The sequence below is a fragment of the Podarcis muralis genome, chromosome 5 (assembly GCF_964188315.1).
Source record: "Podarcis muralis chromosome 5, rPodMur119.hap1.1, whole genome shotgun sequence".
Taxonomy (NCBI): Eukaryota; Metazoa; Chordata; class Lepidosauria; order Squamata; family Lacertidae; genus Podarcis; species Podarcis muralis.
Genome location: NC_135659.1, coordinates 2,240,391 through 2,258,160, shown reverse-complemented (window position 1 = coordinate 2,258,160; position 17,770 = coordinate 2,240,391). Strand labels below are relative to the sequence as shown.

The following is a 17,770-nucleotide window of genomic DNA, read 5'->3' as shown; positions in this document are numbered from 1 at the left end:
TGTCATAGGCTACAAAATACAGAATGAAATTAGAAATCTTTCAGTGGGCACTCAAACTGGGAGACTGAGGAACATTACAATAAGAATGATTGGGCATTCTGAAAGCATCCACAGGAAGACTTTTTTGTAAGCATCTCCTGGGCTGGAGATTTGCAGATCACACCTAGCAATGGGAGATTTTGCTCTAGTGTTTTTCAGCTTGGGCTGAACCCTCGGCCTCTTCGTTCAAAAGTGAACCAAAGCCTCATAATTGCCACACATGGCCTGCCTGAATGATTAACATTCAAAATGTGTCTAATTTCAAATACTTTTTCAGCAGAGAGGAAATAAAAGTTACAGTAACACTGACATCTTGTTTTGGCAATGCTTAAATTAATGAGCTCATTACTCCAGCTCCCCAGTAGCCACCAGGAGGAAGCTTTGAAATACTCATACTAGTAATTGGAGCATTTCAGACTATCTTTGGCTCTTAATGAATACAGTCTTTAACCTTCCTTAAGGGGCTGGGTTTTTTTGCCAAAAGCCATCATTTTACTTTGCACACTTCTTATTTGGGGCTTTCTCTTATGTTGGTGCCCAGCCTCAGCAATTAAATCAGAATTTAGGGCTGAAACACACACATGCTAGGAAGTAAGTCCTATTGAAATCAGTGGGACTTCCCAGTTGACATGTCCTGTAAATCAGTGTTTCCCAACCTTGTGCCTCCAGCTGTTTTTGGACTACAATTCCCATCATCCCTTGCCACTGGTCTTGCTAGTCAGGGATGATGGGAGTTGTAGTTCAAAAACAGCTGGAGGCACAAGGTTGGGAAACACTGCTGTAAATGATTGATTATTGTAGTAATATTTTAGTATTATTTTTTTTAGTAAATTGCAGCAATTTTGTTTCATTTGGGATTGTGCTAGTCACTGTATACCTCAGGGCTAGCTGGTGCTGACCTTAAGAATTTCAGGAGTAAAGGGGTTGAAAAGGGTCAGTGCGAGTTCTATGGAAAGAGTCACTGTTTCCATCTGCGCCTCACCCACTGGTATTTCTATATTTTGTCCCGCAGTGCTTTTGAAGTAGAAAATGCTTCTGGCAAATTTGTGTGTTATTCTATCAACCTGAGACATATCTTATCCCCATCCCCGTTCATGACAGATGTGCTATACAATGCCTTCAGTGTAACTGGAGATGAAGAGCTTCAGTAAGAGTTCCTTCCCTCTTTCTATAACAAATAACTTCTGTAGAAGTACAGCTTATCAGGAATTCCGTATGTTGGCCCCAACAATGCTGCCTTGAGGCAGTGGAAGTGCTGACTTCCTTATTTCCAGAGATTTCTTCTCTAAATCATATCCAGCGCAGAGTGGACACACATGCTTGTATGTCAGATGAAGTAGCCATTGCATCTTTGATGCCAACTCATGGCATTTTTGAGCTGGCCTCAATTAGGAAAATCCAGTTACCAAGGATATGACCTCTAGAACTTACTTGGTATCTTTCAGTTTTTTGCCTTCACTCTGTGCCTTGAGTACTGCTGCTCTGGAATGCAGAAGGAGCTGAGTTTTTAAATTTAGTCTTCATAGCACGGTAGAGACAGGTGGCTTTTGTGCCTGGGAATCCTGTCCCCCCCCCCCCCAGGGGCTGGTGGAGAGGCAGCCTGCAGGGAGTCTGAGCTGAATCTGGGACTTTGTACATGCAAAGCATTCGCTCTACCACTGGGCCGCAGCCCTTCTTCAAAGAAGCATCTACTTTCTCATTTGTATTCCTCTCTGGGATTCAACAAAAACGGCTTTCACAATCCCTAAATGCTTAGAGAAGAGGAGGGGAGGCTGAGATATCCCCCTGCCCCCCACCTCTGTGTTGACCCTTGCTTGGCATCAGCATACCAACTGCTGCCCTTTGACTTCATAGTGTGCAGCTGCCTCAGCTAGCGGGCGATTTCCATTATGAAGGCTAATTGGCAGTCATCGCAGGAGAGAAGTAACACTCAGCTGCTGCCTGCCACCCTTTGGAAGGGTGCTGCATTCTGCAAAGTGGCAGGTTCTTCAGCTGCCAGGAGTCCTCATGGGAAGGTGATAATGAACAGAGGAGGAAAAAGTACAGGGAACCTGCAAACAGCGCAGGGAACCATATTCTACACTGTGCCAGGATGTAATAAGCCGGAGACCCAAGTTTGGTAAACTCTGCTTTAGAGAAACAGGGGTGGGGTTTGAGTGAATCTGAAATATTTTAATTATACAGATACATTCATGTTGTGTAATTTACCTAACTTTCTTATATGACGATGATTCTGCAATCATGGCTGCTATCTGTTCAACCTTATATTCTATTATTATTAAGCTAATTGTATTCCATAACTCTGGAATCTTATCTAAGCCAGTGGCCATTGCCACCACAATTATACCAAAGGGAAGCTGCGTGTGCCCTTTAGTGCACAGTAGCCCCACCTAATAACTTTAGATTTGTGGCATGTTAGCATTGAAAACTTTTTCCTCTGGCAGGGCTCCAGTGTAATAATAATAATAATAATAATAATAATAAATTTTTATTTATACCCCTCCCTAGCTATTCCCACGGTGACGGGGAAAGCCGCTTTTGTTGCACCGCTATCAGACATCCATCTTTTAGAGGCATTGGAGCCCCATCACAAAAAAAGAAAAGAAAATAGGTGGCAATCCTTTTGATAAATTTGTCAAAAAGGCTGGCAGGCACTGTTGGGTTTCTTTGATAGCAGAAGCATGCAAGATTTACTCCGAGGATATTTGATTTACTTGGAGTTCTTTTTTAGATACTTAAAGAAGAACTATTATTAACTTGATCTGTTTGTTGATTCACTGTGAAATTTAAACAAAGTAAGCAGAATTGCTGGAGTCTTTTTTTCTTTCTTTCAGGTTGAGACAGATCATGAAGAGATCATATACTCTGAAGGATGAACCTGATTCTCCGCTCTCTATCACACTGGCCATAGTTGAATCAGACTCCACAATAGTCTACTATAAACTGACACATGGTTTTGTAACCCCAGACCCTCCTGACGATACTGAATACATGGATGATAAGCAGTGGAGGAAGAAAAGAAAGAGGTTTATGAGACGATAGGAAAATAGACTACTGTGTTAGCTCTGGACTACATCAAATCTCTAAACCAATCTGGAACTGTGTATGTGAATTAAAAGGTGCAATTGGGAGCTGAACATCTGCTTTGAAAATCCTTAATAAGGTCTGAGAATTGTAATAAATGGGAACATCAAAGGTGCCATGGACCAATTCAAGAATCTGTCCTCTCCTCATCAGAAAGTTCAAGCTAGTAGACTACTTGAAAATACATTTTTTTTGGTAACAAAACCATTTTCCAGCCTTTGTTCCTGATTCAGTCATTGTCCCAAAGGCATTATCATTGACTTTCTCTAGCAAATTCCTTTGTGTGTGTCCCTATTAAAGTATTCACAGCACCTGCTATATTAAATTGCTTGATTGTAGGTCCCTTGCTGAGTGAAGCAATCCTCCGCAAAGTTTGCTATAGTTCATGCTCATAAGAAGGCGACGCACACTCCCGCCCACCCTTTGGGTTGAAATGTGCTGCAGCTGGAAAAAGATGACTTCACTGCTGACTATTGCTACTGCCAAAACTTTGGAAGACATGGTCCAGTCCAGTGAACTGAAGGTGAGTTTAGCACTTGTTTATGTAGAGGTTTTTATGCGCTCAAAGCACTTCATGCATTATCTCGATGGGTTTTTTTTTACTACAACACTGTAACATAGGTCCATATTGTTAGCCCCATGTTGCATTCAGGGGGACTGAATGAAAGTGGCTTGTTTAAGGCTGCTAACTTAATGAATAAGGTAAGACAGTTAGAGCAGGAACTTCCTGGCTTTTTTTTTTTATCCTGAAGTTTTTAACAAGAAGTCCAGTGAGAAAAGTGGCTACAAACATGGGGTAATGGCCACTAGCTGACACTGTCATATAGGCTTAGTGTACAAGTAGCAGGACAAATTCTCAACAAACAAACATCACCATATGTTCTCTGTACGTTTTGGGCAAACATCAGCAAGAATGCTAAATAAACAGCCTGGTCTGGAAGTGCCCTATAAGTTGCACATCCATGCATGTATGGTACTGCTTCCTGTCAGCTTGTTCAACAGCTGCAAAGTGGTGGAGCTGAGTGGACATTTCCCCAGCTTTTATCTCCTACCAACCCTGCACCTTCCCCCCTTGTAATAGTTCAAATGGTGACCCTTTAGTTTGGACTCCCCCCCCCCCCAGCACCTCTTGGTTTAGTAGTGACTGAAATAGTTTGTTTATTATTGGAGGCACTTTCTTTTACCTACAAAACATCATCTACACATTGAACAAGTGGCTAACAGTAGGATGTGTTGCCAGTTTTAAAAATAATCTATAGTTGGAGGCAGTAATGCTTCGGAATATCAGTTGCTGATTCCCCCCCCCCCCCTTCTATAAGCCTGAGAGGCAAATAAGGGGCAAAACCTGATAGAGACTCTGTTGCTGTTGGTGCTGGGGGAACTGGCCTCAACAGCTCTTGACGTAAGAGCGTGGCTGCTGGATCAGGCCAAGGGCCCATCAAGGCCAATACAGTGGTGCCCAGCAAGACAAATGCCTCGCAAGACGAAAAACTCGCTAGACGAAAGGGTTTTTCGTTTTTTGAGGTGCTTCGCAAGACGAATTTCCCTATGGGCTTGCTTCGCAAGACGAAACGTCTTGCAAGTTCTTGCGAGTTTGTTTCCTTTTTCTTAAAGCCGCTAAGCCGTTAATAGCCGCTAAGCCGCTAATAGCCGTGCTTCGCAAGACGAAAAAACCGCAAGACGAAGAGACTCGCGGAACGGATTAATTTCGTCTTGCGAGGCGCCACTGTATCTTGTTCTCACCGTGGCCAACCAGATGCTTATGGGAAGCCCTCCACTCCTGAGCACAGCAGCTTTCTTCACTCCATTTTCCAGTTGATGGAGGTAGAATATAGCCCCCAGGGTTGGTATTTGCCCACAGCTTTCAAGAAAGAGTTAAGATGCATAATAATAGGATGTGTCCTTAGGGTCAGGGACCTCCAGTTACCTCAGCCTATCCAAAGTTTTTAACCTAGGGCCCCTCCAGACATCCTTTTATTGTGCATTCACAATAATTTGTGCCTGTGATGGTATTGGGACAGCTGCATGCAGTCCTGCTTTCAATACTATTTGTGCCTGCAAAAGGTTTGGGCAGATACACTGCTTCATTTCCAACTGGTAAGTGTCCTCTACCTTCCTGCTGTAAGTTTGGCTTGAAACAACTCATGCAAATTGTATGTGTTTTTAAACCCATTAACATTTCTCATGTGGCCACACAGGCATGTTTTCAAGCACAAAGACTGCTTATGTTATGATTTCAGATTTGGAACTAAGGAACTGGAATACACCACTTCTCGGCTGCGTGAATTCAAGCTTAGTGCGGTCTACTAGGCTACAACAAGAAGCCTTTCAGGAGTTGGCAAGTTACAGTAAGTATTTGCAGATGTCTCTTAGTTAAGCTCATTGGGTTGTTTAGTAATCTGGATAATTTAGTTATTTTAAAGTAATTTTTTGATCTCATGAATACAGAGAAAAACAGAAAACACCTGGAGCTAAATGTAGACATCTGTATTACCACAATGCACCTTGGAACTTCCTATGCCATGTGAAGCAACATGCACACAATATTCACAACAAGTGGAGACTTTGGACATCCGAAACACTACAAAGGCAGAGAAAAAACAGTGGTCATGACAAATATGGATTCTTTTCAGGCTTTGATTTGTGTACTTTTCTTGCAACTACCTAGAAAGCTTCAAGATCTCTTAATATGTAATAGTTATGCTTGAATGTGTTTTATATCACTAGTCTTCAAGCAATGGTTCGGGACTTAAAGATCAGTAATGTACCCATGTCTAACGTGAATCACTTTGACTTTGCTGTCACATTTTCTTCTCTGTCTCCTTTTGGTTTAGTGTTTTATTTCCCCCTTAAGAAAATGAAGAAAAGAGGAGGAAGTAAGAAAGTAGAAAGATGGGCATGCTTACTGAAAGAAAAGAAAAAAGAGAAATTTGGGTCCCATGTTGCAAGGTGGGCCTTGGGTGTGAAATTATTTTAGACCGCTGCTTTAAAGTAGTGGTGGGTTGCCTTCAGTTCTTTTTTTGCACTTTTTAACAGCACCTTCATAGTTGACCAACATATCAAAGCATGCGTGCACTCTCAGAATGTCATAGCAGTTAAAAAGTGTGTTGAGTGACCAACAGGAAGGGCTGGTGCTCAGTGGCAGAAGTACTTGCTTTGCCCATGAAAGGTCCCAGGTTCCATCCCTCACGCCTCCTAGGAAGCCCTGGAAAGGCATCTGCCAGATAGTGTTGACAACACTCCCTTCGATGGACCAATGGCCTGACTTGATCGACATTTCTATTGCTGTAAGCATGCACTGTTGCTTAAAATTTAGATCTAATCTTGATGAATCAGACTGAGGTCCACCTAGTCCAAAATACTGGGGACTAGATACTTCCTCCCCTCCCCCACCCCACCCCCCCAAAATATGCCCAGAGACTCACTGGTAGATGTGAGTCTACATTTAATGCATCATTTGGTAATCGAGAGTTGCAGCAATAAAATATGTCATTTCAGCAAATGGGGTAGGGATTGTGGTACATGAAAATTAAAAAGAAGCGGGTAGGAGAAGCTTAAATTTTCCCAGGGAAATAGCATCTTCTGCATGTAGTACTGATCTCCATTATGCACAAATACAGATTTTCAAGCCAGTTTAAACTGGCTAGTTCAGGGTTCCTGCTTCTTAAACAACTGCAGAACAACTACTCCAAATCTCACTTGTCTAAAAATGGCTTCGTGCTTTAACACTTGAAGCAACCATATTAGAGATCAAATTTTGTTTTATCTTGGTACGCCTAAGACATTAGTTTTGCCTAATATATTGACTTTGTGGCAAATTATGTAACTGAAGTTGCAATATTTTGATCTCCCATCATCCTGTCTGCTGTAGTGTTTTCCCTCGATCCCTGCTTCTTATTGGTGGGACATTGTGAAGGGAAGAGGCTCATGGAGAGGTTAGAGCAGGTTGGCCATGGCTAGGATGGCTTGACTGCTGTAATTCGCTCTACGCAAGGCGGGTGCAGAATGCTGCAGCGAGGCTCCTCACGGGGTCCCTGCCATGGGAGCATATTCACCCGGTGCTTTTCAAGCTGCACTGGCTCCCGGTGGAGTACAGGGTCAGATATAAGGTGCTGGTTTTGACCTTTAAAGCCCTTCACGGCCTAGGACCCTCGTACCTACGGGACCGCCTCTCCTGGTATGCCCCACGGAGAGCCTCAAGGTCCATAAATAGCAACCCCCTAGTGGTCCCAGGCCCTAAGGAAGTTAGATTGGCTTCAACCAGAGCCAGGGCCTTTTCAGTGATGGCTCCGGCCTGGTGGAACGCTCTGCCTCATGAGACCAGGGCCCTGCAGGATCTGATTTCTTTCCGCAGGGCCTGGAAGACAGAGTTGTTCTGCCTGGCCTTTGGCTTGGAGCCAATTTGATTCCCTCCCCCTCTTTCTTTTTCCTTTCTCATCCTGTGAAGAGGCTGCATCCTAATGTTTTAATGTATTTTAATCTTTTTTTAAAATTGTATTTTAATCAACTTGTTTTTATTATTAGTTGTTAGCTGCCCTGAGCCCTGAGTCTTGGCTGGGGAGGGCGGGGTATTAATAATAATAATAATAACAATAACAATAATAACAACTATTACTATTATTATTATTATTATAAGGATTGTGTGAAACTCCTTCGCTGGTCTTTTCAGAATTCTTTTGGCTTCCCTGAACATTTCTCAGGGTCCCTCACCCCAAATTAAGGAGGAACTTCTCAACTGTGCTCCACATTTTGCTTCAGGCAATATTTCTGTGGCATTTCGGCCTATAGCTGAAGTTTAACAAGTGTTTCTCATGAGCCACAGGTTCAAAGATCAAATAGCCAAGCGAAAAGGAATGAGGGCGCTTCAGAACCCTCCAATGACAGCTACACTAGAGTAGCTGAATAAGTGTCTATGATTCATGGACCATCCCATTTTCTCTAGATTCTCTTTTAGCAGTCCCAAGCCAGGAAGCAAGCATACACCTTCAGCAAAATCAAATCACAATTTATTTGTTGCAATTATCCTGTTGTGGGTTAGCTGATTACCTGTGCAATTTTTAATTATCTGTGTGCTGTTTCATTTGGGTCCCTGATTGCCTAATTGCTATGATTACTCAGTCAGTCAGTTTTATTGCACATAGCCAAAGGCTGCCGCAATGCACACAGAAACCTTTAAACAATTAACAGAAAATATACTAGATTGATTAAAAAAACTTAAAACATTTATATTGTCAAAACATTACCTACTCTAAACAGAGCTATAAAAGTACCTTAATGTACAAGTTAAGACATTAAACAATAAAATTTATAAGCTAACATTATCACATGGCCACTAATATATTAAAAAATAATGTTAATTAATACAATGTGCAATTATATTCGGAGTTTGGTGATAAAGATAGAATATAGCTTGATGTAGATAGGGTCAAATAAATTCATCTCCTTTACAGTTGGTGGCTACCTTGGCTATATAATTTGCTCTAATTTTCCTAGCGGCAGTTGCAAAGAGTTCTACACGCCAGTTCACATACTTATCTGTGTCTGCGAGGAGATATAAAATCATGTCAGAGGGGTTCTGGCCATGGGACCTTGTCCTTATAGGTGCTAAAAATCTTTCTCTTGCTTCATTATATAAGGAGCAGCGCAAGGTATAATGCATAAGGTCTTCTACTTCAGGACATCCTCTAATGCAAACACGTTCATTTGTTGGTATGCCTCTGTGTCTCCTATCTCTATAAGCAGAGCTTACTGTACTTAATCGTAACACTGTGAAAGCTTTCTGAAGTTGCACAAAAGTCAATTCATTAAAATAAGATGTGTGTTCCTAGGCCTCTCTAAGTTTAAAATATAATATAATGGGGCGCATGTGGATGTGTACATAGAGTTTAGATCGTTAGATATTTTTCTGGGAATATAAGGGAAGTTCTTTGAGAGGGAAGTCACTGAGAGGTCATATTTGTCCATTAGTTGGGCAGCATGGTGTACCCAGTTTTTAAAGGGTAATCCATTCGAGACCTCAATCAGGCATTTTTGGGGTAGCCTAGTGTTGTCCATCTGTTGAACTCTAAACGAGTAACAAAGGATTCTTTTATCTGTTTGGCTCTCTATGCTCAATATGTGAGTTTGCAACCTGACCATGGCAGATTGCACATCTTTGGGTAAACCTAAAAGAACTCTTAAAAAATAATTCTGTGGGGGTTCCAAACCAGAGACCTTTGAGGTACCCCAAACCTCTGCACCATATAAAATCTGGGCCATTGTTTTTGCTTTATACACAGAGCTGGGTTAACCAGATTTCCACCTTTACAAGCATCAAATTTCAAAATAGCTTTTGTTGATTTAAAAGCTTGCAATTTAACATTAAAGGTAAAGGGACCCCTGACCATTGGGTCCAGTTGTGACCGACTCTTGGGTTGCGGCACTCATCTCGCTTTATTGGCCGAGGGATCCGGCGTACAGCTTCCGGGTCTTGTGGCCAGCAGGATTAAGCCGCTTCTGGCGAACCCGAGCAGCGCATGGAAACGCCGTTTACCTTCCCGCCAGAGCGGTACCTATTTACGGTGGTACCTCGGGTTACATACGCTTCAGGTTACAGACTCCACTAACCCAGAAATAGTGCTTCAGGTTAAGAACTTTGCTTCAGGATGAGAACAGAAATCGTGCTCCGGCGGTGCGGCAGCAGCAGGAGGCCCCATTAGCTAAAGTGGTGCTTCAGGTTAAGAACAGTTTCAGGTTAAGTACGGACCTCCGGAACGAATTAAGTACTTAACCCGAGGTACCACTGGTATCTACTTGCACTTTGACGTGCTTTCAAACTGCTAGGTTGGCAGGAGCTAGGACTGAGCAACAGGAGCTCATCCTGTGGCGGGGATTCGAACTGCTGACCTTCTGATCGGCAAGTCCTAGGCTCTGTGGTTTAACCCACAGCACCACCCACATCCCTTAATTTAATATTGTATAGCTGGATATTCCAGGATGCCGTTTCTGAATAAACCAATCCCAAATATTTAAACCTATTTACTTGGTTTATGATGTGTTCATCCAGGTGCCAAACATGCTTTTTAAGGCGCTTCCCAAATACAGTGACCTGCGTCTTATCGTACTTTATAGATAAAGCATTCCTCAAGCAATATGAACTTAATTTTGCAAGCAGCCGTCTCAGGCCTAAGTGGGTTCTAGATACAAGTACTAGGTCATCAGCATACATTAAGACTGAGAGTTTTTGCTCAAGAATTGTGACAGGGGTAAACCGTAGGCCCTCCAGTTCTTTAACCATGTCATTAATATAAAAATTAAACAAGAAAGGCACCAAAATGCATCCTGTTTGACTCCAGTATTGGTCTTAATTCTAGTAGTAAGATGGCCAGCCAGATCCACCTTTACTTGTATCAGTGTGTCAATGTGTAATGTTTTGATGAGAAATAATAGACGGAGGTCTATGTTTGTCTTTTCCAATTTTTGCCACAATGCGTGTCTTGGGACCGTATCAAAAGCTGACTTTAGTTTGTTTGTTTTTTTAATATAATATTTTATTCAGTTTCCACAACAAGAAAATTATAAAACAAACAGTAATAAAAACACAAAAATGAACTCAAAAGCACAAAAATACAAACAATTAACATAAGGTAGAAAAAGAAAAAGAAAAAACCCTCTTTTTTCTTTTGTCCACTTTGATCAACTTATTATCCTGACTTCCTCACGCCTCCCTTTTTTGTATTCCACTTAAAAATTGGTTCAGCAAATTCGTATCCTAATGGTTAGTCCTTAGTTATTTTTCCTCACATATTTCACATATTTTAACTTCAAACTTTCATCTAATCTCAATCCACTCTTACATAATCTTTTGCTTTATTTACTAGAACCCCTTCATTTCATTTCAATGTCATCAACATTCAAAAATTTTACAGTATTTCTGTAAATAAACTTTAAATTTCTTCCAATCTTCTTCCACCAACTCTTCCCCCTGATCACGAATTCTGCCAGTCATTTCCGCCATTTCCATGTAATCCATTACTTGCATCTGCCATTCTTCCAAGGTGGGTAAATCTTGTGTCTTCCAATGCTTTGCAATGAGTATTCTTGCTGCAGCTGTAGCATGCATAAAAAAAGTTCTGTCCCTCTTTGGCACCAATTGGCCGACTATGCCCAGGAGGAAGGCCTCTGGTTTCTTCAGAAAAGTACATTTAAGTACCTTTTTCATTTCATTATAGATCATTTCCCAGAAGGCCTTAATCCTTGGGCACGTCCACGAAAGGTGAAAGAATGTACCTTCAGTTTCTTTACATTTCCAACATTTATTATCGGGCAAGTGATAGATTTTTGCAAGCTTGACTGGGGTCATGTACCACCTGTAAATCATTTTCATAATATTCTCTCTAAGGGCATTACATGCCATAAAGTTAACCCCAGTGGTCCACAACTGCTCCCAGTCAGCAAACATAATATTGTATCCTATATCTTGTGCCCATTTTATCATAGCAGATTTTACCGTTTCTTCCTCAGTGTTCCATTTCAACAGCAAATTATACATTATTGATAGTGTCTTAGCATTGGGTTCTAACAATTCTGTTTCTAATTTTGATTTTTCCACCTGGAAACCAATTTTTTTATCCAAATTATAAATCTCTCTTATTTGAAAATAGTGTAGCCAGTCTCGCACCTTTTCTTTAAGTTTCTCGTAACTCTGCAATTTCAATTTGTCACCTTCCTGTTCCAAAATTTCCCAATATTTTGGCCATTTGGCCTCCATATCAAGCTTTTTCAAAGCTATCGCTTCCATAGGTGATAGCCACCTTGGGGTTTTACTCTCCAAAAAGTCTTTGTACCTTATCCAGACATTAAACAGTGCTTTCCTGACAATATGGTTTTTAAATGCCTTATGCGCTTTAACCTTGCCATACCACAAATATGCATGCCACCCGAATACATTATCATAACCTTCGAGATCTAAAATGTCTGTGTTCTCAAGAGGCAGCCATTCCTTCAACCAGCAAAAAGCTGCTGATTCATAATAAAGTTTAAGATCCGGCAGAGCAAACCCCCCTCTGTCTTTAGCATCAGTAAGTATCTTAAATTTAATTCTGGGCTTTTTGCCCTGCCAGACAAATCTAGAAATATCTCTTTGCCACTTCTTGAAACAGTCAATTTTATCAATAATTTGCAATGATTGAAATAAAAACAGCATTCTTGGCAATACATTCATCTTAATAACAGCAATTCGACCAAGCATGGAAAGCTTCAAATTCGTCCAAATTTCTAGATCTTTTTTCACTTCTGACCAGCATTTCTCATAGTTATCTTTAAATAAGTTCACATTCTTAGAAGTCATGTTCACCCCCAGGTATTTTACCTTCTTTACTAATATTAAGTCTGTCTCCTTCTGAAACCTCTCTTGACCAAATTCCTGGATTAATTCTAGAGCCCTCTTGGTGCTAGATACTGGCTCCTGTAATGTCAATACTAGGTCATCTGCAAAAGCTTTAAGTTTATATTGTTTAACTCCGACCTGGATACCTTGAATCAGGTGGTCCCCTCTAATCATGTTTAGCAGAACCTCCAGAACCGAGATAAAAAGCAATGGGGAAATTGGGCAGCCTTGTCGTGTCCCTTTCTCAATTTTAAATTCCTCTGTCACCACATTATTGACTATCAATTTAGCCTTTTGTTCAGAATAAATCACACCTATACCGTTTTCAAAGTTTTGTCCAACCCCCATCCCCTCAAGATTTTTCTTCATAAAACTCCAAGAAATGTTGTCAAAGGCTTTCTCCGCATCTACAAATATCAAGACTGCTTTTGTGTTAATATTCACTTGTAGCTTTTCCAAAATGTTAATTACATTCCTCCTATTGTCAGAAAGATGTCTACCAGGGAGAAAACCAGCCTGGTCTTTATGTATCACCTCTGCTAATACTTTTTTCAATCTTTTAGCCGAAAGCTGACTTTAGGTCGATAAAAGCGACATAATTTTTGCTTCAAATTATGTATGTATTTACATAGCAGAAAGTTCATCACAAAGCACTGGTCCAATGTGGATTTCCCTCTTTGGAAACCTGCCTGGACTTCAGATATCACCTTATTTGTGTCTGCCCATTCTTCCAGTCTCCCAAGAAGGAGCCTGGCATATAGTTTAGAGGCTACATCTAACTAATGGCTCTATGATTGGCAGGGTTTTTCTTATCACCCTTTTTATATATTGGGGCAATTATACTCAGCTTCCACCCTTCCGGTATGCATCCTGAGTTGTTAATGTGTGAAAACAGTTTTGCAAAAATGGGTGACCAGAAATCAGGTCTTATTTTATAAATCTCCATTGGGATCATGTCGTCTCCTGGAAGATTACTCAGAACTGCCCTGTTCTACCCTTCAATCAGTCATTCTCTCCATTCTGATACCCAGCTTCTCTCGTCTTATCCAGTTGTCATCCCATAGCAAAACAAAACATTGAAGTGAGCAAAAGAGAAAGTTCAAAATGCGAAACTGCACGTGTATTTATTGTTGCTGCTTATCAAGGTTGGCAAACTGGTTTTTGTTTGTGTTTGACTGTAAAATACCAGGAGTGGAATGCAGCAATCCAAGCATGGTGGGTAGGGGCTGGGTGTCTGCTGCCCTGGCAGTTGGGCTCTCTTGTGGGGCAGCAGCACTCCTGGAATGGAGAGCAATTAATTGTGAACTAATACATTAGAAATGGGGAGAGCATTGTTAAGTAGCTGTTTGTATTCTTTTCGAGATACAGGTCAAGACAGGTAAAATTCAGGGGAGGTATCAGTGTACCCCACCCACATTTCCCCGTTGTTTCCTGATATAATACACAGGTGACTCCCCACTTACACCGGGGATGTTCCGGGGCCCCAAGTCCTCATGGCTTGCAAGGAGACCCTCCCCAGAGCCTAAAGAGAACACCAAAGAGTTTGGAGGCACAGCAGGCGGGCTGCTGAGCCTCCCTGCCTAACAGCTGATGCGTGGGAAAGCAGCTGCTGTTCTACCCCACATATCAGTTGTTAGTCTGGGAGGCTGAGCACCCCTGGGGAGGATCTCCTGGCAAGTCTGGAGGACTGTCAAGCTCTCTTCCGCCGCCTCTGGGTTCACAGTGCCACTCATGGGCGCAGTTGTGCACAAGTATATCGTGCGCAAGTGAGGAGTTGCCTGTAATTAATAAAACTTGAGTGATAAGAGCATTTATAGATGCATGCAGTGTGTCTGAGAAGTGATAGGCTGTAAACTTACCGTATTTTTGCTCTATAAGACGCACCCGACCGTAAGACGCACCTAGTTTTTAGAGGGGGAAAACAAGAAAAAAAATATTCTGAATCAAATGTTGTACTAAACTATTTAATAAACTATTTAATAAATATCAGAATCATATTACAACCATGTAAAGTGAACAGCAGTCAACAGTGGCATTAAGAACCATCATCACTGTCATTAACAAATGAAGAGAGACTTTAAGGTTTGAGTACTCTTCTAGTCTTCTGTGAACCCCAAGAACTCATCAGTGCTAGAGTCAGAATTTATGAAGCTCAGTTGCTCATAATCACTGACATCACTTTCTTCGCTATCTTCATATAAAATACCATCTTCGTTTCCATCCAAAGCATTGCTAATGCCACATTTTTTGAATGACTGGACAACGATTTCCTCCTTCACCGAGTGCCATGATGTTCTCACCCATTCACAAACCTGAGTGATAGTGGGCCTCTTCATTCGTCCAGTAGGTTTCAGATCATGATTACCAGCAGCTAATATGTGCTCTAAACTGGTTAGTATTAATAAGGCAGGTTTTTTCAAAAGCCCTCCAGGACGTTTGGACCACACTTTTTCAACCCATACTCTCATTCCATTTTCGTCCATCCATCCTTTCTCATGAACATGTACAACAATTCCTCGTGGAATCATTTCTTTTGGAAATGTTTTTCTTTTGAAAATTAACATGGGTGGCAATTTGGTGCCATCTGCACAGCAAGACAACACAACTGTGTAATGGGTTTTCTCATGTCTGGAGGTTTTCACGATGATAGTTTTGGCACCTTTCAGATCAACCTATTAGATGGCACATCAAAGGTTAGTGGGACTTCATCCGTATTCCTAATCTGGCCAATTTCAAATCCATTTGTCTTCCTAGCATCAATTACAAATTTATGAAAAGACAGAATCTTAGATTCATATTCTTCTGGCATTTTTTGTGCAATTCTAGTTTTGGTGCGCATAGCAAGGCCTTATTGCTTCATAAATCTGTAGCACCGTGATGGTGATCCAGTAAAATCGTGAATGCCTTTCTCTGCAGCAATGCGTTTGGCTTCATATATTATCATTTTTGTAGAGACTATGAAGCCATTATTCCGGTGATTTGTGATCCATTCTTTCATGGCCACGTCCAACTGTGACCACTTTGCAGCATTTCCACGAAAAGTGTGCTTACTTTTATCTGCTTTTTGCAGCTGATCCTCCTGTTTCCTCCACTTTCTTATCATTTTTTCAGTTGGAGGTGGCCTAAAATGTCTCTCTGCTGCTCTGTTTCCATTCTCCTTAGCATATTTTACTACCTCTAGTTTAAAAGGAATCTTATATGCTAGTCTTTTCCGCTTTATCATCCTTATCGGAATGGGGGAGGTTTTCTGCAAGAAAATACAGTGATGAAGGAACTGTCAGTAATGTACGGTATCTCCAATGTTTACCACTGAGTGCTGACCATACCACTGAGTGCTGATCAAACAAACTAATGGCATCATAGTAAACATAGCCAACATAAAGTCTGTAAAAAAAAGAATTACGGTATCACTCTAAAAGTTTATTGATATTATAGCATATGCATCATTTTGCTTTCTTGAATTGTCCTAGGCATAGCAGCCAACCCCTAGAAGCCTAGGTGCCTTCGCCCCCCCTTAAATATTTGAGGGAGACTCCCCCCCCATATGGAGGGCTGGGGAGGGCACGGGATGAGGGAGAGGGGGAAATTATGCAAATCCCCCAGCGTCTCAGCTGATCCTCTGGGGACAGGAGACTGCCTTTTACTTCTGCAGCTTGTTTTGAGGCAGGATAGATTTGAGCATTGTCTGGGTCCTAGTGCCCCTACCCCTTTTTTGTGCTCCATTCTATTGCTGCCAGTGGCTGTTTATCACTCAAACAACCTGATACCAGTAGCCACGTGTACAAACAAAGTAGAAGGCTGCAAGGAGGAGCGCTTTTACACAGCAAAAAACCCCCAACCTTGAGCTCTGAGCCACAAGTGCAGTGAAAACCAGGAAGTAAAACAGGAAGGCTGCTGGGGACGGAAGGGCAGGGGATGAGGGAGAGGGGAAAATTACACAAATCCCCCAGCGTCTCAGCTGATCCGCTGGCTCCTTGAGTGTGCACACTAAACAAACATACAGCTCCTGTCCCTCTCACTCTGATATACCAGTAGTTTAGTAGGACATTTGATTCAGAATATTTTTTCCCTGTTTTTCTCCTCTGAAAACTAGGTGCGCCTTATGGAGCGAAAAATACGGTATTTTCATCAGGCTTCAGGATGCTGGAATATTTTAAAGCTTCCCGTCCCCCAAGTCGGCTTTGAATGTTGGAGTGGTTTCTTAACCTGGAACATATTCACAGGATAAATCAATGAAACAATGAGAAAATATAGAAGAAAACAAATGATGCTCTCTCTTACTCACAAAGGATGTCCCTAAACTCTTCTTGAATCAGAGACCTGCCTCTGGCCTCACAGTTTCTCATGAACACAGGTCATCTCTCGCCTTACAAATCAGGGTTGGTGGCATCCATCCCCTGATCACTGGAGCACACATAGATGACTCTGACTTTTACTGGTGCTGCCTTCCTGTCCTTCATAACCATCACGTCCTCCACCTCCCCTTCCTTCTTGTAGACCAGGGGGTGGATTTGGGGGGCATGACAACAGGAGGCCAGCAGCCTGTGCAGCCTCAGAAACCTAAGGAAGAACAAGGAGGAGATCAGAAAAGGGATTATAGTCACTTCCTTGATACTCTGGCAGCTGAATTTGCCTCCAGGAATCTCTAATGGAGAGGGCAGCAGCAAGGAGTTGGATCCATTGAGGAGGGCATCTTATCAGAAGACCCTACAAAACTGCCTGATTCCCCTCTTGTGATGATGCAAACCATTTCCCTTGAAGCATCTAAACTGCTAAATCTTGGCAGATAGCGATAGAAGCAGAATGCAGAAAGAATTAGAAATCCTACCTGCACTTCAGAAGAAGAAATTGTCCTTAATGCTGCTGCAAACATATTTTATTCTTCCACGACTCCCTCCTTAGCAATCCTCAAATAGTTGCTCTTACCAAAGTTCTCTGCCAAGTTATCCAGCAGGGGAAAGAGTCACAATGGAGGACAGGCCACATTTACTTTGGCAGCCTTCCTCTGTCAGGGGCATTGTTCCTCTTAATATACATGTTCATAACTTTAAACGGTTTGAGCAATTTTGTTTTTATTTATTTTTAAAAGTTCTAGGCCACCCCTCATCCAGTACATTATTCAGTTATAAAAATATAATTTGATAGAGGCCAGCTGCAGCTAGTGCCCCCCCCCGACTCTCAGTCCTAGGCTTTCACTTCAGACGCAATGAGGAAGGTGGTGCTGGTACCATTTTCATCAGGCTTCAGGGAGATTTTGAGGACTGGTTATCTTCTCCTTGT

General features: G+C 41.8%; 1 protein-coding gene across 4 annotated transcripts in view; it reads left to right on the top strand.

Annotated features, from left to right (window-relative positions):
* The window catches only part of TSEN15 (tRNA splicing endonuclease subunit 15), a 28,241-nt gene extending 10,699 nt beyond the window's left edge, over window positions 1–17,542 (top strand). The window contains exons 4-7 of one of the 4 annotated variants that reach the window (XM_028732205.2): window positions 2,874–3,646; window positions 5,364–5,471; window positions 5,958–6,072; window positions 16,584–17,542. In XM_028732205.2, coding sequence (XP_028588038.2) covers window positions 2,874–3,081 — 208 coding nt within the window. In that variant the 3' untranslated portion in view covers window positions 3,082–3,646; window positions 5,364–5,471; window positions 5,958–6,072; window positions 16,584–17,542. Of the gene's footprint in view, window positions 1–2,873; window positions 3,647–5,363; window positions 5,472–5,571; window positions 6,073–16,583 lie in introns of those variants that run through there. The other 3 variants (XM_028732203.2, XM_028732204.2, XM_077928157.1) reach the window with 3 other exon arrangements.
* Window positions 17,543–17,770: the final 228 nt, after the last annotated feature.